General features: G+C 53.4%; 1 protein-coding gene across 3 annotated transcripts in view; it reads right to left on the minus strand.

Moving 5' to 3' along the window:
- Positions 1 to 21,828, minus strand: part of LOC122254191 (uncharacterized) — a 72,645-nt gene extending 50,817 nt beyond the window's left edge. For all 3 annotated transcript variants that reach the window (XM_043017777.2, XM_043017770.2, XM_043017761.2), the window contains exon 1: positions 18,103 to 21,828. In XM_043017777.2, coding sequence (XP_042873711.2) covers positions 18,103 to 21,156 — 3,054 coding nt within the window. In that variant the 5' untranslated portion in view covers positions 21,157 to 21,828. The remainder of the gene's footprint in view (positions 1 to 18,102) is intronic.
- Between the last annotated feature and the right edge of the window lie 672 nt (positions 21,829 to 22,500).

The raw sequence follows: 22,500 nt of genomic DNA on the forward strand, positions 1-22,500 counted from the left end.
CGGTTCATTAGGGAGACAGACAGACGTTTATACTGCAGCCTTATTGTGTTGTATCCCGAAGATTTATGGCGACCAATGTGGCGCCATCAGGACAGAGTTTTTGTGTTGCTGTTTTTCTCTCTTTTCTTCGCGAGGGGAGAGTGACTGATTAATTGATTGATTGAGTGAGTGAATGTGTGTTTATGTGTCACCCTAAAGAGCCAAAAACAGCAGCAGGTAAACGGGTAGTTTGTGTCTTTCTGTTCCACCTGTGTCTCTCATAGGCCACTCCTCGCTGCCTCTGTCCACGACCATCCTCATTGCGTCACCTGTGAGCTAATCTCTCGCTCGCACGCCATTCGGACCTTTCGAGACACCGATCTAACAGCACGATCTGCCTTCTACTTTCTCCTTCTAACAGAATTATACAAATAATAAAAAAGCGACTCACTCTCATTCCCGAATGTCTAAATATTCTTATTCTTATTCTTATTGGAGAGAGAGCGAGAGCGAGAGAGAGAGAAAGAGAGAGAGAAAGAGAGAGAGAGAGAGAAAGAGAGAGAGATTGAGAGTGTGTGTGAGAGAGAGATTGAGAGTGTGAGTGAGAGAGAACACAATCCTTAGCCCTCGCTCCAACGTAAAATCACACGAGAGCTTTCAGTCAGCCAGTCAGTCAGCGAGCGAGCGAGCGGCGCATTAGGTGGTAATGGGTGCACGACCTCCGCCGAACGACTTCCCCCGACCCGAAAGCCAAAAACGGGAAAGGCCAAATAAGACGCACTGCCTTTTACGTAACTCTCGATAATAATCCTAAACGGAGGCTGATCCCCCACCCCACCCCACCCCACGAGTACTCTCCGCTAAACGCCACCCTCGGAGGGAGAGCTACCCCGACACAAAACATACAACCGAGGTAATACAAAGACACATTCGCAGTGTACCCCCACCCCCTCGCCCCCCTCTCCCCGTGAAGAAAATGGTTTCTCGGACGGCATTATGTAAGGGCCAGGCCAGCGGGAGGAGGAGGAGAAGGAGGAGGAGGAGGAGGAGGAGGAGGAGGAGGAGGAGGAGGAGGAGGAGGAGCAGCGCGGGGCGGTACGTGAGGCCCAGCAGCCCCAGCCTCCCAGCCCCGCCTCCTGCTGGCGAGCTCTCGCATCACCCTCGATCCAACATCTGTCGCTCGTAGCTCTCCCTTCCCCCCCTTCCGTGAGCGAACGCGGGCGGGGTCGTCGCACGGGGCAAGCCACGAGGAGCAACGCCAAGACGACCCCGGCGGCAGCCCCGAGGCAGCCACCGGGGCCAGGGGATTTGGGGAAAGAAAAGGACGAGGAGCAACTGCATCCGTGAGCCAGTGGTCGTCTCTGCCGCCGAGATAGAGAGAGAGAGAATGAGAGTCGCGCACACACACAACTGACCCCGCAACCCTCCTCCTTCTCCTCCTCCTCCTCCTCCTCGCGACACTGTCCGCAAGTCTCTGTTCGTTCAACTCGCCTCCGCCGATACATCTGCCTCGGATCAACTTGCAAAGCAACTCGTCGGAAGCAAGCAAGGCACGAACATTCCACCGAAGCCAGATGCTGACACGAGAAGAGATCTCTTGCTCCCTCACCCTCTACATCTTAAAAAATCTGGGCACATCATTAACTCTCCCCTCCCGCCCTCACCATTTGTCATTCGCCGAGCGTAAATCGCTAATGCTCATGTCCAGCGACGGACGTTTAATGGATGCTGGTCGCGGCGCCTCGTCAAACGCAGACAAACCCCGCGTGGTACCAACGCTGGGCGCTCGGGCGGGAATGCAAAGTGATGGCCAGGCAGAGGGAGAAGCGCCACCACGGACTCGGATACCTCCCTACGCGAGCATTGAAATCTCCCCCTCCCAGGATATCCCGAGATTCCTGTTTTTTTCCTTCAAGCGCATACACTCTCACGAGTAGAAATATTCTTATTTTGCACTCGGGATCCAATAGAAATAGCAGAGGCTCCTTTCCGGGGCAAGGTATTTGAGGCACGCTACAGGGAGATAAGGGCGGCGTGCGCATACATCAGCTCAAGTCAGACATCCCCGCCGCCGCACCCACTACCGCCGACCCTCGCACCTGTGCTAACATGCGCCCTCACGCACCGCCTCGTCTCGGGGCCTTTAAACTTAGCGGCCATGCTTTCGGCCACGCATTCCACCTCTAAAAAATGAACTGTTGAATGCGCGCGTAATAAAAGTATAATCACAAACACAGCTGCATCGTTGAACAAGCACGCACGCTTATGGACAGACAAAACAAGACACGCATGAATAAGAACACACATTACACAGACAGGCCGAAAGAGGATACACATAAACTATTTGCGTAGCCCCAAGCCCTCGGAGGAACGGACGTCGGCCAACACGCACAAATCTCAGACGACGACGTGCGAAAGCCGAATGAAAGGCGAAGAAGGAAAGGGAAAAGCAGGCCACTTCAATAAAAGGAAAAGTGACGGTGCTGGAAGGGTTAGGCGAAGGGGATGGGGTTTATGGGGAAGGAGGAGGAAAAGGATGGGGCTGGAGGAAGAGATGGGGTGAGGTGGGCGGAGGAGGAGATAGGGTTGGGGTGAGTGGAGTGGAGGGTGAGGGTGAGGGTGAGGGTGAGGGTGGGATGGGGTAAGGTGGGGGGGGGAGTGAAGATAGGAACGGGGTGAGGTGACGGAGGAGATGGGGGTGGGTGGGCATGGGGATGACGAGGGATAGAAGAGGAAGCGGAAAGGGACGAGGCAGGACGAATAAAAGACATGGAAACGAAGGAGGCAATTGAAGGAGGGGACACAAGGCAAGAGGCAGAGGTGGAACTGAAACAGAAAACAGGGTTGGGGAAGATGAAGATGAGAGTCACTCGAGAAGAGCAAAAAGAAGAGAAAAAAACACAGGAAGGAAAGAGAGAGCGAGCGCGTGTAAACACCGGCCCCGCCCTGGTACCGTAAGCGGGGGGTCAGGGCTCTTCTATACTCCGTCATTGTTATTAGGCGCCCGTGTTGGTAGTGGACAAATAGGAGCGTGTCTCGTAACTTTCTCGTTATCATGATTAACTCTCCAATGATCACGAAGAATGATCACAGCGCGGCCGGAGCCGATCTGCCACAAGGATCACCAACAGCGCCCGGAACGGAGCGCAGAACGATTTGCACTCATCATAAAATATTTCATCTATTCAATCAAGGTACAAAAAAGGACATTTTAGCCACTACTTTATATTCTGTATCCCTGCAATATTACAGAATACAAACCAAATATTAAACTCTTAATGAACCTTTGAAAAAAAAAAAAAAAAAAAAAAAAAAAAAAAAAATATATATATATATATATATATATATATATATATATATATGTATGTATGTATGTATGTATGTATATATATATATATAAATATATATATATATATATTATATAATACATTGCGCAGGGCAGAACGTTCCGAAACCAATAAAGAAAACAAACGGCCAATCGACGAACGCTTCCAAGAACATGAACAAAAACAAAGGAAAGAACAGCGCACTCAAAAACGTAATCATTTCGGGACGGAAATTCTACGCACCCACATTTAAACGGCCTTCCACGAAATCTGCGTAATCGCTTAATGGGGAGTTCTAAAGCCAGTTTCCGGAAAGGTATATTGCGAGGTCTATACACAAGGGTTATACTGGGAAAATTCTACTGATAATAAAATGCGGCAATTCTACAACAGATATACTGGGAAAATTTTATTAAGGACATATTCTACAAGATATATTTTGTACTATGTTACTAACATAAAAGGGGATAGTTCTAATTAAAGTTATTCTGGGAAAGTTCTAAGCACAGGTATTCGGGAAAAGTACTAAGTAAAGATATTCGGGAGTTTTAATAAAGATGCCGGGACCACTTCACAAACTTTTCCCAATGCACAATAAATTCCGCTATTTTGAATACAGACTGACGACGAAACGATCTAACAGTCATGGCAAGACGAGCCTCGCCTTCCTCTCCCTTCTCCCGCTGGGAATATCAATATGGCAGCGCGGAACATGACGCGATCAGGCAGTCCATGACATCAGGACATCAAGTCATTGGCATTCCGTTGAAGGCGCCTTCTCAAAAGAAAAAAGAAAGAAAGAAAGAATAAGACGAAAACTCCTCGCCCTCCGCCTTTAACTGCTTTCTTCAATCACATTCACTTTGAAAAAAAGTGTTTGTGTGTGCGATTATGTGCAAGTGACTGTATTGCGCGCGCGTGCGCTTGATTCGCCCTCCACGACGAAGAATGGGCAACGCGCGCGAAGGTCGAGCCAGCATTATCCCGCGTGTCTCGAGCTTTATCCTAATCTCGCCGCCAGGCCCCAGCGGCTATTGTGAAGGCATTCAGGGCTCGTAAGAGCGTCCTTCGAGCCGACCCGACCTGACCCAAGCTGTCTGCCCGGCGTCTGTGGACCGTGAGCGTCCCCTTCCCCATGCATGCTCATCCATTCCCCTGCACGGCCCCAACCTCCTGCGCATGGCCAGGCGCTTGCGTGGGCAACAGGGCAGGCGTCTAATGGACCAAGGACCCCGACTGGCAACAGTTATGCGGCTTCCCTGCCTTCCCCTCCGAGTTCCAGCCGAGTCATGTCCTGCGAGTCCGGTGTCGGCCGGGGAGCCCGTCCGGGATCACATATCCGACGCCGCGGGGACTCGCGCTCCTCATCTACAATGCAAATACGAAAGCGTGTGCATTTTTTTTTTTTTTTTTTGGGGGGGGGCTTTTGAAAGTGGGGAGAGAAGAGAAACACTTTATTCTGGTCTTCCTCTCCTGGCTTAAAAAAAAAGGTAAGTGACAAATATTATGCAAGGAGTGGAACAGAGAGCCAAGAAAGGTTAAAGAGTGAGGAGAGTGTGCAAGGCGGTTTACAGACAGAGACGTAAAGATGGATGGAAGTGAAATAATAGATAGAGGGTGGGGGGGGGGGGGGGGGAGAGGAAGAAAGGAAGGAAGGAAGGAAGGAAGGAAGGAAGGAAGGGGAGGAAGGAGTTAGAGGGAAGGGGAGGGAGAGAGGGAGCGGGAGAGAGAGAGAGAGAGAGAGAGAGAGAGAGAGAGAGAGAGAGAGAGAGAGAGAGAGAGAGAGAGAGAGAGAGAGAGAGAGAGAGAGAGAGAGAGAGAGAGAGAGAGAGAGAGAGAGAGAGAGAGAGAGAGAGAGAGAGAGAGAGAGAGCAGCAGAGTGGGAGAGAGGTGAGAGGTGGGCATGGGGTAAGGGTCGGCACTCCACCGGGCGAGGCTAGTCTGGACCCAGCCACCATCCCCTGCATGATAACACGCACACAAATACCTGTCCCTCTCCATCAAGGACACGAACTTTCGCTTCTAGAAACCAACCGAGACAAAATTCAAAACATTCGCCACGTGTCTTCCATAAATAAGAAAAAAAGGCTCGCAAGCAGACACACATACCAAGGCAACACCACCATCCCAAAAGATCCGCCACAACAGACCTACCTACCTAGCTACCTACCTACCTACCTACCCACCGTCCGCGCCACACGAAAGCACGAGAGCACCTTTTATGCAACCACAACGTGCGCGGGATGCTTACACCTCGCTGCCACTCCACTACCACGGCAGGACAAAGCGTATTCACCTGGCATAACCCCACGGTGGACGTGCGTCTCCTCTCAAGCACCAGAGCAACCCCTCCCGCGCGTCACATGGCTTCGCCTCGACACTCGACTGAACCCAAATACAAATCGGAGAAGAGAGGAGTGCAGCGTAGATGACTCACCGATGACCCGAAAGTCAAAGTCGGACTCGCCCAACGGCCGTGGGAATAACAGAAGGAGAGCGAAGCGGAGGGGAACGTCGCAGAAAGAGAGCATGAAGCCAATTGAGAAGCGGGAGTGAAGCGCAAGTGCCGCAGAATGCGATGAAGATACAGAGGGTGAGGGGAGAGAAAGAAGAGGAGGAAGAAAGCCGAACGGATGGAGACGGAGTACACACAATAGAACAAACAAAAAAAGGCAAATTCTGAACAAAGCCAGGCGCTCCGTCGGGCAGCCAGCCAGCACGGAGGGCGTGAGGTCGAGGAACGCATAGGTGTCCCCAAGGCGGGGACCATGGCAGCGGCGGCGGCGGCGGCGAAGGGCTGCTGTAGGTGTCATTAGTCACCGTCAAGTGTGTTATCGGCGAGGCGGGGCGCGGCTGGACCTCGCACGCCTTTCGCCCCTTCCACCTGTAGTTGCGTCATGAAGACAGCTGATGCTGATGTAGGACACGACTATCCTAAGTGGACGCTCAAAGGGGGAGGACAACAATATCTCTTTCTGCTGGTGGAGGGGGGCTCTGCTTGGCAATCGCCTCAACAGAGATCCGTTGCCTCACTACCTGTTATGAAATCGCTGAGCTCTGACGTCCAGGGCTCCGACTCTACCCCATCATGCAAGTCTGACTCTTCTCTGGGGTAGTTCTTGTTATGCGTCTAATTGTGTCTAATTAGCATAAAATGTATAAATAACCTGGATAGACAAGCAACGGCGGAAAGCGCAAGAGCACAATGGTGCAATGACTACCCGCTAGCAAGTAAAACGCTTACAATTAGACAGGCGTGTCTCCTCCGATGCTGATTGCATCGTCTCCTCCCTTGCTAAAAAAGTACGGATCTATGCATATCAACCACACGCTCACTGTTTAACTAAAAGGATTCCTGTCGTTAATAAAACCCTAATGCTAACACCAGGCAAAGTCACCAAACGTAAGATCCCATTGAAAGGGACTGCCATTTGTATGGGAGAACACGCTGTCGTTGCAGCTCGCCCATTCAAATGAAACGGGCTGGGGCGATGCAGCAGAGCATTATCCAAGTGTCCCCGGTCGGCTGCACATACCAGAGACCAGAAACCGAACGCGCGGTCGGTGTGGAGGAGATATTTTCGGCTTTGAAGTATCGCCCTAAGAATAATATCTCTCACCACGTGGCACTAAGGGTAAAATCTGAATATTTTCTCTACCGGAACACCTGCAACCATCTCCCATTATTGGAAACTGTGTCTGGCAAATCAGCCTGGTCGGGAGTCTGGCTTCTTCGGGTCTCGGGTCTCGGGTCTGGATCTGGTCAGTGCCCACTCGCCGTCGCGCGCTGTCTAGTTGTTGCATCAGCAGCAGATGTGTCTCGTGATCAGCAGTGGTCTAAAACTAAAAATAGTAGTGACGACGGAGGGCGGCGGCCGCACCGACAACCTCAACCGACCAGCGCCACCACCTGCATGGAGGGGAGCTCTCATCAGCCGCACAAGACTCACCCTTACTAAAAAAAAAAGTCAGAATAGCCTTGCTTCCACGGGCCACCTCGCTAAGGATTCTACTCGCCGGGCTCCCCTCCTCTGCTCTCCCTCCTTCCTCCTCCCTTGGATCCCCCTCTCTTGTTTGCTTCCCCCCGCCCCCTCTCAGATTTTATCACCTCGAAGAATAAACCCGACATTTACGACTATAAACTAAAAACAAACATGTCTAAATCTCCTAGAACTGGTAAGCATCAACACCAAGGCTTTCTGTCGCTAACCAAGCATCGAGCAAGGGACCCCAGCAACATAGCAACAGCTGAGGAGTTATCAGAGCCGCTGCCCCGACGTGACCGCTAGAATCCGTCGCTTTGATTATCTGATGAGATCATTAATTAAGCCTCATACTCATACGTCCTCCCGCGGACGTCGCTGACCCCGACCGAGCTTCCACCGCTCACCTTCAGTAATCAGTAATCTCAGCCACCATTTTGCTAAATTTCACGATCAAACAACTGCAAGGAAACCAAAACCAAAGGAGTACAAGAACCTCCAAAATACCGAGCAAGAGATACAAGAAGCACACAGCGAGAGGGCTCATTTAGCGGCCATCTGCACCGAGCCCCGCCCTGCCTTCGTTTCCCGCACTGAAAGTTCGCGCTGTCTCGTCCTGCCTCCTTTGGGCTTGACATTAATGGCTGCGGGCGGCGGGGAGCTTCCTTCGGACGCGGCCCATCATTAAAAACATCACGGCTGCCGCGGATTACCACACGCAGCGTCGCGTCCTTTTCTCGCTCTCTCTACCCTCTATCTTTCGCAAAAGTACGGAGAGGGAGAAGGAGGGGGAGGGGCAGAAAGAGAAGCGAAAGATAGAAAGACTGCCATATAGATATATAGACACACACACACACACACAAATACGATACCGCGTATCTCCCCTTCGAAAATCAGAAAACAAAACCCACAGAAAAGACTCACCATAAAACTGCACCATATTCACCACCAAGATAGTCATCCAACCCCACAAGGAAGAACCCACACCCCTTTCGGCACAACCACAACCCCCATTCGACCAATTCATTCACGCACCACAAGCCCTTAATTCATTCACAAAACTTAATCAATGAAACATGTTTACACGCCGGGAGAGATCTGGCACAGTTGCGGTTCGGGGGCGAGACGAGGCGTAACAGGTCGGGCGGTGGGCGGTGGGCGAGGTGGGTGGTAGGCCCAAAGACTTCCTGGTGAGCCGCGGGTAATTCACTACCGGTAATTACCCGCCCCAGTGCATCCTGTGCTATACCCCCCACCCACCACCACCCCTCACTCCCTCGTAGGAGGTTTTCCGGATGCTGTATCGCCGGATATCTTCCCTATCGAAGGACATGCTTTAGTCCTCACGACAGGTGTTTCAGGTTGAAGGCCCAGAGGGGGGTGATAAGGCACTCTGCCCGAGGGCGTGGCACGCTGAAGGCTGGTGCAAGAGGAGCAGGAGGTGCGGGGGGTAACACGAGTCCGGGCGTGCAAGCGTGCGGGCGTGCGGGCATATCTTGCACTGAGGATAGCAACATCAACACGCCCAAAGCCAGGTAACCATGAACAACACGGCAGAAGGTTTACACAAAGGAACACAAGACTGCTTATATGCACAGAGAAGAGAGAAGGGAGAGAGGAAGGAGGAAGAGAAATACGGTAATCGAGACACACAGAGACACACAGACAGACACGCACACACACACAAACGTATGTATGTATGTATGTGTATGTGTATATGTATATACATTCATACATACATATACATATATATATATATAGATATATATATATATATATATATATATATATATATATATATATATATATATATAGAGAGGGAGAGGGAGAAAGAGAGAGAGGGAGAGAGAGAGAGAGAAACAGAAGAGAAAAGACATCGTGTCCTAACAATACACATCCCCTGAAATCGGCCAAAACAGCGGCCTGCGAAAAGGGTCCGCTGCCCTTGTCTCCATAGCAGTAGGCGAGGAAGGACTAGGCGTCGTGTTGGGCGTGGTGGGCGTCTACACAGCCAGGCTGCCCACTACACTTACCTCAGGGACTCATTCAATGACACACGCACACGAATACTTACATGCATATACAGATACACATACATATATGCATGTTACATGTCCTAAATAATTTATTTCTGTCTCTGTCTCTGTCTCTGTCTCTTCGAGGAAACAAGCGTGTGTGTACGGACCAGCCTTGCCCCAACACCTGGAGAGCTGACCGTGTGGTCGTCTCTCTCTCCCCGCACTCACACGCGCGCGCGCACGCCCGGGGGAGTCCTTCCCCCTGCCAAGGTATCACAAAATTATACATCTACTCCAGGTCATCAAGGACTGGCTGGGCCCACGTAGCCTATGTTAGGCCTATTTCACCTGATACTTGATATTTGTCGAAATTCTGGAGGACCTTATAACCCTAACTTTTTCATGACACGAATTTCCGAGAGAGAAAAAACGAGTAAAAGAATAGCGAAACAAACAAGGAAGACGTAAATAAATACCCATCACCCCATAGACCATCCCATGCCCCTCCTCCTCTTACTCTCTTGGCCAAAGGCGGCCAGGGAAGTGTGGGGATATCTTGGCACAACGAATACGCAGTGCACTTGACCCTCAACAAAAGGAGGGAGGAGGAGAGGAGGGAAGGGGAAGGGGGGGGGGGGGTTGGAAAAACATGCGGTCGACAATACTGGCTGCGGACGAGCGGTCACGCCTGCGGTGGGCGGGCGGGCGGGCAGAGGACAGGACAGCACCAGGATAACGTATCACTTTCACCCGCGCTCGAGCAAGCCACGTGAAACCTGCTTCCCCTCGCCTCGCCTCGCCTCCTCTCCCCTTCTTCCCCTTCCTCCCCCCCCAAAAAAAAAAAAAATAATAATAATAAATTTCCTAGGGAGAGGGAAGCGAAGGTAGGTAAGCGGGTAGGGCGGAGAAGGGAGTAGTTACTATCCTGCTGTCGCGTGTCTGAGGCCGCTCGTCCTCTCATTAGAGGAGCAGAATATGAAGAGGGGAGGATGAGGATGAAGGTGGAAGAGGATAAGAGGAGAGGAGAGGAGAGGAGAGGAGAGGAGAGGAGGAGAAGGGGGAAGAGGAGAGGAGGAATAGGGGGAAGAAGAGAGGAGGAGGAGGAGGAGGAGGAAAAGGAGGAGGAGGAGTAGGAAAAGAAGAAGAAGGAGGAGGAGAAGGGGGGAAGAGGAGAAGAGGAGACGAGGAGGAGGAGGAGGAGGAGGAGGAGGAGGAGGAGGAGGAGGAGGAGGAGAAGGAGGAGGAGAAGGGGGGAGGAGGAGAAGAGGAGGAGGAGGAGGAGAAGGAGAAGGAAGAAGAGGAGAAGAAGGAGGAGGAGGAGGAGGAGAAGGGGAGATAGGAGGAAGAGGAGAGGAGGAGAATGAGAAGGGGGAATAGGAGGAGGAGAAGAAGGGGGAAGAGAAAGGGGAAAGAGGAGGAGGAGGAGGAGGAGGAGGAGGAGGAGGAGGAGAAGGAGGAAGGGCTGGAGGTGAGGAAGTGAGTAGGAGTAATAGGAATTGGAAGGGGACAGCGACGAGGAGGAGCATGAGGATTGTGTGAATGGAAAGAAGGGGAAACAAGACCAGGGGATAGGGAGGCGTCCATGAGAGCCCCCCTACACTTCCATCCCCCCTCCCCCCCGGACTCCGAAAGGCTCCGGCCACGCCCCTATACATCATATCGCCCCGCGCCTCGCCAAAGACCAAAACACCAGCCCGAGACGACCTTCTTTCCGTCCTCCTAAACACCTCATTCTCCGCTTCCTCACAACGCCTCATTCTCCTATTCTTCACAACGCCGCCCCCTCCTTCTCTTCCTCATAACGCCTCTTTCTCGTCATCTTCAAGATGCCTCCTTCTCTACCTCATGACGCCTCACACCCCTTCCTCCTCCTTGGCTCCGGCCTGTCTCCCTCAGATGCCTTCTCGGATGGGGTAGAAGGACGGTCCGGCCGGCCGCCCTTCCTTATCTCATCTTATCGTCATTCGAATCGAGGCGCGGCTGCCTAAATTTAGTTGGATAATGTATGCACGGATAAAGGGGGGAAGGGCGCAGGGCGGAGAGAGATCGTAGGCTGAGGCATGGGCAATATTCCCATTTCAGCATAAGGGGCGCATAAATTAATACCTAATGGACGCATGCATAATAAACACGTTTAATCAATGGCCCTAGCTCGCATCTGCATGCCTTCAGTGATACCCAGACGTCCCTCCGCAGCTGAACGAAACACACACCCACGCCCACAACTCAGCACGAACAAACGTCCTATCCACTGGTATTAGAAGCGGGCAATTAATAACAGTCTGAGAATAGTGTAACCAGAGGCCAAGGATGCGTTTCCTTTGGCCATGGCCTTCCCCTTCCCCTTCCCCTCTCCCTCGCTTCCACCCACCTTCCGTCCATTCCATTAGTGTCCCCTTTACTCTCATTTGTTTCCTCTTTCTATTCCTGCTCCTCTTCCTCTCCCTTCCTTATCCTTCTCTCCCTTAGCCATCCTATGCCCCTCCCCTCCCCTCCCCTTCTCGATCTCCCCCATCCATCCTCCCCGTCCCCTCTCTTACCCTCCCCCCTCTCCCAGCACCTCACACACACGAGCAAAAACTTGCCCGGGACCGCCTCACGTGGCCGGTCGCTCCTCCGAGGCAGCAGTCTCTCCGGCGCACACCACCGACCGACTCGCCTCGGCGCGGTCACGACAGCGACGGCGGCACCGAAGGAGTAGAGAGGAGAGAGAAGCAGGGAAATAGGACGAGAAGCAAAGAGAAATAAGACCACACGGTTTATGTACACCTCATGCCCGCTGCCTTCCCTTCTCCTCCAATCATCTCACTTCTCTTCTCCTTCCTCCCGTCTCCCTCCCTCCATCCCTCACTCCCCCTATCCTCCCTTCTCCTCTTCTCCCTCTCTCCCTCCCTCTCTTCTCCCTCTCTCCCTCCCTTCTCCCCAACCACCTCTCCCCCTCCCTCTCTTCTCCCTTCTCCCACTCCCCATCTACGCCCCACCTCCCCTCCCCTCCCCTCCACGCGCGATTACGCCCCAGTCTTTTACACCCAACGACATTAATTAACCTGCCCGTTCATCCCAGCCGCCCCAGAATCAGTGTCTTCGCTAATGACCTCTCCCCGTTCATTAAGCGTTGCTCCCCGTCTGTAAATGATGCTGTTTTTTTCATCTTTATTTGATTTTTTTCCCATTTGAAGACATAGAAAACAAAAACAGAAGCGCTGCTGTGTAAACGGGGTGGAGACTCTGCGGGCCTGGACGCTGGCACTTCGTTGCAACGGATAATCCCATCAGGTGGGGTTTGGGGGGTTGGGGGGGTCAGAGTTTATATAGGAGGGGGTGATGGGGTGGCTGTAGATGCAGTGGCTGTAGTAGCAGATGAAGAAGTTGATAAAGACAATGATAACGAGATAAAAGATGAAAAAGAAGACAAAAATAAGATGATTATTAGAAGGGAAAAAAATAAATACTGGATGCAAGGGCCCCCTAACAACGGCAAATCAATGCGGCAATGAATCTCAAATGCAACACCAAAGGGGAATAAGGAACCGAAAGTAAAACAACCGACTTAAATGACACAGGTAGGGTGACCTTGAAACAGGTCAAACAGACACGAATCTACCATGACGTGAGGAGCAGCGACACTGCAGTGGTGCATCCTGGCCAAACTAATGTTTACTCTTTCTCTCTTTCACTCACTCACTCGCTCATTAATTGATTCACTTACTCACAATCATACACACACACACCTACACACACATAACTTTCACTCTCTTTTCCATTCGATCTTCCTTCAACACCACATCCCTCTTCTTCTTTCCTTCCCCCACCCTCATCCCTTCCCTCTCCCCCTCTCCCCCTCTCACCTTCCCACCATGTCCCTCATCCCTCCCACCCCCTCCACCGCCCACCCTAGTGAGCGTGCAGGAAGAGGGCCGCCGTCGCACGCAACCCCGCGGAGGAGACTAAGTATGATCAAACACGGCCGGCCTTTCTCACCCGCGGCCACCAATGGGGAGGCGAACGGAACAGCCCGCTGAGATGACGGACAAGACCGCCGCCGAGACTTCCAGTTGCTTGAATTGGGTGGGAGGAGGTGGGAGGGAGGGGAGGGGAGGGGAGGGGAGGTGGTGTTATTGCAAGAAAAGAAGTAAAATATAAAAATAAGGAAGTACGTGTGTTCATGAAGCATAGCAAAGGGTGTGGCAGCAAGAACAAGAAATATAGAAAGAAAGTACGTACGTACATACATACATTCATGAAGTATAGCAAGCAAGTAACCAAAACAATATTTAAATAAGAGTCCGAGTAAGCAAAAGCCAAAACAATGCACCCGAGAGTGCCACAATGGAGGTATCTGGGTGCCAACATCTTCTTCCTCCTCCTCCTCCCTCCACACCTCCCTCGGTGCCACCCTGAACCGTAGCGATGCTCTCTAGTCACGACAGCAGCTGGCAAAGGGCACGTCGACAATAAGCCGTGGCGTGGCTGCAGCGTACGAGGTGGGGGGGGGGGAGAAGGAGGAAGAGGAAGCAGATGGAGAGGGGTGGAGGAGAAGAAGGATGAGGGGAAAGTGAAGAAAATGGAGAAAGAGAAAAGAGGAGGAGGAAGAGGAGGAGGAGCAGGTGGAGGAAACTGAGGAAGTGGAAGAGGATAGAGAGGAGGAGAGGTGGAGGAGGAGGAAGAAAAGGGGGGAGAGGGAGAAAATGGTGGGGAAGGAGGAGGAGGAGGAAAGGAGAGGAGGAAAGGAAAGGCGAGGAGAAGAGAGGGGAGGGGAAGGGAAAGTGAAGGAAAAAAGAGGAGACGAAGGAAAAGGAGAAGATGAAAGGGAAGAAGGCGGAAGACTGCACGGTTAAAAGCCAGGGCTCACGTGACACTGCACTTTGGCCCCGCGTTACGTCACACACGAGCCAGGCGTAATAGTACCGTTAGCTCGCTTCCAAGGCCCGGATCAAAGAGCAATGTCAAACCCGCGCCATCGAGTGCCAATGCCAAGCGACGTCACAGGAGAGGCCATGATACATTACGGGAGGAAAAAACAATAACAACAACACATGCTATAAAAGCCCGGGCGCCGCCAGCGTCTTGACCCGCCACGCACGCGGAAGGACGCTACTCCCCACCTCGACGAAGGACACCCGCTGGCTGCCCATGCGACGCTGCCGGAGAGATTATGGCCAACCGAACTCCCTTCCTGAACCTTCCTGGATCCTCCGCTACATCTCCCTCTTTCTCTCCCTTTAGACCATTCCCTTTCCTTCCCTCCCTTTCTCCCCCCCCTCCCCCTACTCTACTCTCCTTCACTCTCCTTCCTTGACCCCTCTCCCTCTCCCTTCCTTCCCCCCCTCCTTCCTTCCGTCCGTCCCATCTCCCTATCCCTCCCTTCCCCTCCCTCCTTCCCTCCCTATCCCTCCCTCCCACCTTCCCTAAGTACGCAGCAAGACGCAGTGAGTCCGCCTCCCCGCGAATCCCCTCCTCACACTCCCTTAAAAGGGGTTTAAGGCAGACGTGAGCATCAGCTGATCACCTAAAGCGAGCAAAAGACCGCGCGTTCTTCCGCCTCGGATAATCGGCTTAGCTCGAAAGGCGCCTAAAAGAGCGCCTAACCTTCCCCTATACACACAGAGAGGACCTCGCACCACCTGGACAAAGCCCGCGTGACGTCAAAGTTTCGCTTTCGTTCGGTCGTCCCGCTTCAAAGGAGGTCGTGTCATCCTTTTGTTGAGGTAAAGGCACGACTGCCGTGACTATCAACGGAGAGTATAATAAGGTACAACTACCATGACCGTCGGCATAATTACTTGCTGGACGAGGCACGACTACCACTACCACCAGTATCTAATTTTAAAAAGGTAACCTAGTTAGTACAAAAACAGCTACGACTAACCACTCCTACCGCTAGCTGGGACGATAAAGGTACGGCTAACTAGTATGAAAAGGGTTCGACCACCACTACTACCGCTAGTTAGACTTCGGCCACTAAGAAGCATACCCAAAGACTACTACGGCCGCTACTACCAATACCAGCTAGTACACGAAAGGCAAGACTACTGCAACCACGACTATTACAAACTGACAAACTAATCCCCTAGAACCCCTCCCCCCCCCTAGCTCCGTGATGGCTCCTGATCACCTACCGGTTATGTTTTAGGATCATAAAACGGGAAAAGGCGAGCGAGAGGGAGAGAGAAAAAAGAAGAAGTAAAAGACACCCTATTGTGTTATAATGGGTAGGTGAAGGTTGACAGGTGCCCCTATACCCCCCTCGCCACCCCTCCCCTCCCCCCTCCTCCATTATCCAGCTCCCTTGTCCTTATCAGAACAAACAAGGAAAAAAAGTACATGTCAACCTTCCTCCTCCCAGCCTGAACTATTTTTACACACCCACCCCACCCCACCCCACCCCATTACGTCATGTCCTGAAGTCCACTCGCGACTTCAGCATTACGCCAACGATCCAAATGAAGGAAATGAAGGCTGGATTTTATCTTTACTTTTTCATAATAGACACGAAGGATTTACTGTTATATCAGGAGGCGGGCGGGAGGGAGGGGTAGGGGTTGGGTGGGGGTAGAGGAAGAAGGACGAATGGGAGGGAGACGAGGAAGAGGGAGAGGGAGAGGGGAGGGAGACGAGGAAGAGGGAGAGGGAGAGGGAGAGGGGAGGGGAAGGGAGAGGGGGAAGGGAGAGGGGGAAGAGGGAGGGGGAGGGGAGAGGGAGAGGGAGAAGGGAAGGGGAGGGGGAGGAAAGTTGGAGAGGAGGGGGGGGAGGAAGCTTTTACCGTCCTGGCACTAAGCCAAGGGCAGTGGAGCTTGCTTGTAAAAATTGAATGTTTACCAACAAGGGAACAGCGTCAGACTACTGTTGTTGTCTATGCGTGTTTCAAGTGGCTGTCGCTGTCACTTGCACTGACGGATATCGCATAAACATCAACAGCAACCATGTATCAGAGTGTGTGGTGGCTTAAATACCAACAATAATGATAGCAATTTTAGTGATACGATAATAACAATGATGATAAAGATACTTAGGATGTTTATAATAATTATAATAATAATTTATATTAATAATATTAATATAAATAATAATAATAATATACCAATAGCAACAGCAACAATAATCCGTGATACGAATGACAACCAACACAATCTGAATTCCATTTGAATCACAACAAATGAAACAAACAAATAAAATAAGAGGAGCACAAGGCAAAAGTACCTCGACCTGGCGGCCACAGAGCCAGCCAAGCCAGCCAACCCGGAAAGCTAATTGTCACGACACAGACAATGAAGAAAATAGGGAAATAGGGTGCCACTCTACCATGCTTCCTGCCACATTCATTAAATAAAACGTGGCAACGGTAGAGCGGGCAGGTGCGAAGGGGGGAGGAGGGGGAGAGGGGGAGAGGGAGAGAGGGAGAGGAAGAGGGAGAGAGAGAGAGGGAGAGAGAGAGAGAGAGAGAGAGAGAGGGAGAGAGAGAGGGAGAGAGAGAGAGGAGAGAGGAGAGAGGGAGAGAGAGAGAGAGGGGGAAAGGGAGAGAGAGGAGAGAGAGGGGGGAGAGGGAGAGAGAGGGAGAGAGGGAGAGAGAGAGAGGGAGAGAGAGAGAGAGAGAGGGAGAGAGAGAGAGGGAGAGAGAGGGAGAGAGAGGAGAGAGAGGAGAGAGAGAGAGAGACAGGAGAGAGAGGAGAGAGAGAAAGAGAGGATAGAGAGAGGAAGAGGAAGAGGGAGAGGAGAGGGAGAGGGGAGAGAGAAGGGAGGGAGGGAGGAGAGAGGAGAGGAGAGAGAGGAGAGAGAGAGAGAGAGAGAGAGAGAGAGAGAGAGAGAGAGGGAGAGGGAGAGGGAGAGAGAGAGAGAGAGAGAGAGAGAGAAAGAGGGATAGAGAGAGGAAGAGGAAGAGGAAGAGGGAGAGGGAGAGGGAGGGGGAGAGGAAGGGAGGGAGAGAGAGAGAGAGAGAGAGAGAGAGAGAGAGAGAGAGAGAGAGAGGGAGAGAGAGAGAGAGAGAGAGAGAGAGAGAGAGAGAGAGAGAGAGAGAGAGAGAGAGAGAGAGAGAGAGAGAGAGAGAGAGAAGTGGCTTAGAATGAGGGGAAGGAAGAGGGTCTGCCTCACTTTCGGTGAGAGAAGGAGCCCTTGGAGACGCATTCACCGTGACGGAACAAACACACGAATCGTCGACCTGAAATGAATAAAAATCTACCCGTAATTAGGCTAAAAACCCCTTCCTCGGCTCTCTGATAGAATAATAACTTTTTAACACTGGCAGTGCATTCATCCCCCTACAACTCTATTTTTTTCCCAAGAATTTCCCCTCTACACCGCATGCGCCGCGACAGCTGTGGGTGTAGCGCCTGTGGGTGTGGGAAGACGGGGTGGTAAGGTGGAGAAAGGTAAGACGTCACGCCCACAACCGGTTCTTACACAGCCAAGCGTGAAAAATACATACACTTCCCACCATCTAATATACTTTCTTAAGCGCTGCATTTCTATCAAAACGACCCGACGTGATGTGAGAGAGAGAGAGAGATAAGGCTCGTCCTATGCTGCTTCGCCCGGGACTCGGCTGAGGGCCAATCGCATGGAACGCGTAGCTCTGTGTCGACTGATGGTCGCAAAAGGAACAAGCAAAGAGGGGTGAGAGTGAACGTCTGATGCTACTGCTTGGAATTATTGTTTAGTTTTCCTTTTATCCATTCTGTACAGATATATTAATTCTCGCTAAATTCGAAAGAATCTTAATGCATATAACTCCAAGATCTGTTACCTTCCCAAGTTTGACCTTAAACGAACATGTAACTGATTGCAAGCACTGTACATTACCTCTTCTCCAGCGCTATTCTCGGCACTATTGTCACTGTTGCTCGAGCTCTGGGCCCTCTGCATGAGGTACCTGAGTCTGACCGAGGGCTTGATGGGGCAGCCGTCGGGCGGCGCCCCATCCTCACTCTCCAGCAAAGGTCGCACGACACGGAACGTTTCCTTGCGGATGAGCCGCGACCCCGAGCGGGGGCGAGGCTTGTCCACACTCAGGCTGCCCACCAGCGCCTTGGGGCCCTTGGTCACGCTGGGGAGCGTGGCTGTCTTTCTCGGGGGCGCCATGTTGTGCATGGGGCCCATGGCAATACTGATGGTGGTGGACTTGACGGCGTGGGCCTGGCTCTTGGCTACATCCCGCCCTTTGCGATGTGCGCCGCCCAGGCTGTGAGTGTCAGCGCCGCCGACGTGAACGCGACTCCTGTGTTTCTGGTTCTCCTTGTTACTAGTGTTTGTCGCGGGGCTGCGGCCGATGCTCACGGTGGCGGCAGAGGTGGGGGAGGGGGCGGGGGCGGGGGCGGGGGTCGCTGCAACGCTGCTGTCTGTCTTGCTGTCGCCTTTCTGCTGCTTCTTGGGCCTCAGCATGGACATGCGGGACGACGTGAGCTTCTTGATGGGTTTGATGATGTGCTGCGCCGCCGGGTTGTTGTAGCGGTTGATGAGCACCGCCACCGTGCCCTGCTTCTTATTGCACTTGATGGACTTGACGCGCCCTCGCTTCGGGCTCGCCTTCTTCTCCACGTCCGAGTCCTCGCACGTGGAGTACCCGCTGTGTCTGCGGCTGCCGCTGCCGGCGCCCGCCTTCTTGGGGGCGCCGCCGGGGGCATGACTAGTAGGGCTGACAGTTTTGCCTCTCCGAGCTGGCGAGGGCGGGGTGTGGGCGCTCAGCCTCTGCTGCGACGTGGCCTGAGCGTGGAGGTGCTGGTGCGGAGAGAATCCCCCCGCGGCTGCACCTGAATGTTTACTCCCGTTTCCGTGACTATTATGCAACGCACAACCACTGTTAAAATTAATACACTCACTGCACTCATTCACATTCTGCGAGCGAGGCGTGCTGTTATAACCATTTATCACATTGTCTACACAAGAGCTCCCCAAAACGCCACTGGCAGGCACACCGCTGTGCCCTCGCAAGTTCCTCAGGTTCATATTTACAGTGTTATTATTTACACACGTGCCCAGGTACTGGTCCTCCCCAGGACAGGCTTGGGGGCCTCGGCCTCTCATCCCCGACGTCGGCGTTTCAAACGACGACCCACTGACGCCCGACGAGGACGAGTCGGTCGACATTTTCCGTCCGTCGTCCAGGCCGAGTTCGGGCTCGCTCTCCGCGCCCGACGCGTATCGCTTCTCGCGCCCCCTGCCGAGGAAGGCCGCGTTGCCCGAACGCGCCGACGGGGGCTTCTTCTTGGCCAAAGGAGGCGTGCGCAGCATGTTCGATCCCGGCAACAGCTTGGCACTTAGCGCTGACAACACGTCGGGCTTGAATTTCCTGCCTGAGGCGCCCTGCTTGGGCTTGGTTGTCTCGAGGGTGTTCCCGTGGCGGGGAAGGAGGTGGTGGCGGGGGTCGTGTGCCCGGGGGAGGGTATTGCTGAGGGGCGGTTGCGATATTCCCCTCGGCGCGCGCGACCTGTCGCCGCTGAGGGGAGGAAGGTCTCGCGCCTGCGAGCGGTTGGTTCGGTCGCGCCCCCGAGGGAGCCCCAGGGACTCGCGCGGCGTCTTGACGGGGCTGGAGTCCCGAGCCCTCTTATCATTCTCCTGGCGACTGCGACTCATGTCCCTGGAGCGACTCGCGTGGCGACCTCGCTGCTGACTACTGTCCCGTTCGCGCGTGGCGCTGCTGTCCCTTAGACGCGGATGGTCGGGTTCGCGCGCACAGCTATTGTCGCGTGCGCGCAAGGGCTGCTGCTCGCTGGAGCGCCGCTCCTTGCTGGGGCTGCCCATCCGCTTCCGGCTCTTGCTCCGATGGGGGCGCACGGGCGGCGGCACCATCACGTTCTCCTTCTGCTGCGTCATGTCTGGGTGGGGCAGCTGGTGCCACTGGGCGCTGGGGGCGCCAGACTTGGCCAGGCACACCAGGGGGTCTTGGGCGACGCTGTTGTTGTTGAGGAGGTCGTCCCTCAGCTCAGGCAGCTGGCTGGTGTTGACGAAGGTGCGCACGTGGCCCCCTCCGCACACCAGGGCGCCGGAGGGAGAGGCCACGGCCAGCTGCTGCTGCTGCGGCTGCCCGGGGTTGTTGAACAGCGACGAATCCTTCAGGGGCGATCGCTTCCCCGAGCGCGGCGCTGGAGACCGGCCGAAGGTCACGTGATCCAGGACCGAGGGCACGGTGTCGCCAAGCTTCTCCTGCAGGCGACGCATCAATTGCAGCAACCTGCGTGAAGGTGTGACTCCTGCTAGCTCCCGCCAGGCATCTCGCAGGTCAAACACTCCCGCACGTCCACTGCCACTCGGGGGCCGCTCGCCAGAGCCTCCGCAGGGCGGCCGCCGCCTCTTGCTGCTTCGGCTGCGGCTGAAAGTGCCGCTCCCGAGCCCCGCGCCTTCGTCTTGTAGCGCCTCGACGTCCTCGCTCTCCTGCAATTTGCGAGCGAAATCGGCCAAGATGTTCTTGTTGAGGAGGTCCAGTTGGCGCAGCGTTTCAGTGTTGAGTTCTCCGGGCAGGCGCGGCGAGGGCGGCGAGGGCGGCGGCGAGGGGCTGCTGCTGCCAGGGGAGGGCCCTCCAGAAGGCTGCTCCCCACCTCCAAACGAGGAGGATGTCCATAGACCGCTGTCGGAGGACTGGTCGGAGAGTGGCGGGGTGGGCGGCGGCGAGGCGGAGCGGCGCGAAGGTCCTCCCGGCACGGTGGAGCTACACACACTGAGGGCCCCGTTAGCGCGTGGCCTCGGCTCGCTCCTGTCCTGGCTGGTGCCGTCGCGGGCTCCTCCCCCGCCGCCATCCTGCGCCGCGTCCGCTGCTGCCTCGCAGGACGCCGCCGCCCCTACAGGTAGGCACACGGTGTACGGCATGGGGAACAGGAACAGTGTCTGCGAAGTGATGAGAGGCCGGCCTGCAGTCGTCATTGTGGGGGGAGGAGAGGGGGTGCTGCAAGGAGGTTGTTGCTACGGCGCTGCACGAAGATCACAAAACGCGTCGCTTAAGCACCGTCGAAGCAGCTCCCAAAGATGCATTCACGCCCGTCATCTTCACAGTCGTCAAAAGCAAATCCAGCCCGAAATAAGAAGGCAGAACACGTATCTCGGCCACGGGCTAGAGTTAAGGGGAAGGGGGGGGGTCAGTTCAGCACCCGTCCTTGAGATGTCCCTACACGGAAGTTGCGAAGAGTAAATGGTGAGGGAGACGGGAGGGAAGGGAGGGACAGCAGGGAATGGGAAAGGGGCGCTTGGAACTTCGCAGTCGCTTCTAGCTTTTATGCTAAGCTGTCAGCATGAAGTGGTTTCGGGTATGGCTCTCCTGCGCCGCAGTCACTCGCAATCTTCGACAAACTTCTCTTCAGCACAGACACTAGTCCAGTTGCTACTTCGAACCAGTTTCACACTTGTACACACTTTATATCCCCGTTTTTAAGAGAGTATTTGCAATCTCCGCGCGTGCAACATCTACGCTTCCTGGTCCGTGATCCTTTCGCTCTGGCGTTATGTGCGTGGGAATGACCAAGGTTCCCCACTTGCACACGCCCGCTATTACCACGCTCAACAATAATGAGATCACGACTTTTATAGATCGTTAAATACCTGTAAATGCAAAGACATTTTAATATGAGGTTGGGCAGATGACGATGAGGAGAAAAAGGAAGAAGAAAACAGTTTGCAATGCCAACAACCACTTCCTGTAGCAGTGCAGATAACGTCGCGGGCGAGTCGAAATGTGTACACACTGTGTACTATCACAGGGCTGGCCCTACATGGCACTGTCAAGGCCACTCACATTCCACTGTACAAATATAAATGTCAATTCAATAACAAACTGCAAATAACTTGAGGCTCGACAAACAACAAAAAAGAAATACAAAAAACAACAACAAAGAAACAAACACACTAATCATGCCAATGCAACAACTATTCATATCGCCCGCATTTAAACTGGTGGCTTGATTATGCTAATGAGACGCATCAATTTGAAAACAGACCCCACGCGATACGATTTCTTTGTATCAGTGTTCTTGGCGTACACGCGCCTGTAAGAGCCTGAGTGTACATTCATATGTAAATGCGGTATGATGTTATCCCTTGGTTAATTGATAACATGACGCAACAAAAACAAAATTATACATATTAAAAAAACAAAAAACAAAGGGAGTCAGTTCGTGCACCAAAACAAATGAGTCAGTCCCCAGGCATCGCCGCTAATGGGTTCATGTTTCCCGAAGTAGTAACGACGCGGCCGATGGCGCTCGAGTTAAATAG

The sequence above is a fragment of the Penaeus japonicus genome, unplaced genomic scaffold, assembly GCF_977035675.1.
Source record: "Penaeus japonicus unplaced genomic scaffold, GWHDUDI00000001_assembly GWHDUDI00000037, whole genome shotgun sequence".
Lineage (NCBI taxonomy): Eukaryota > Metazoa > Arthropoda > Malacostraca > Decapoda > Penaeidae > Penaeus > Penaeus japonicus.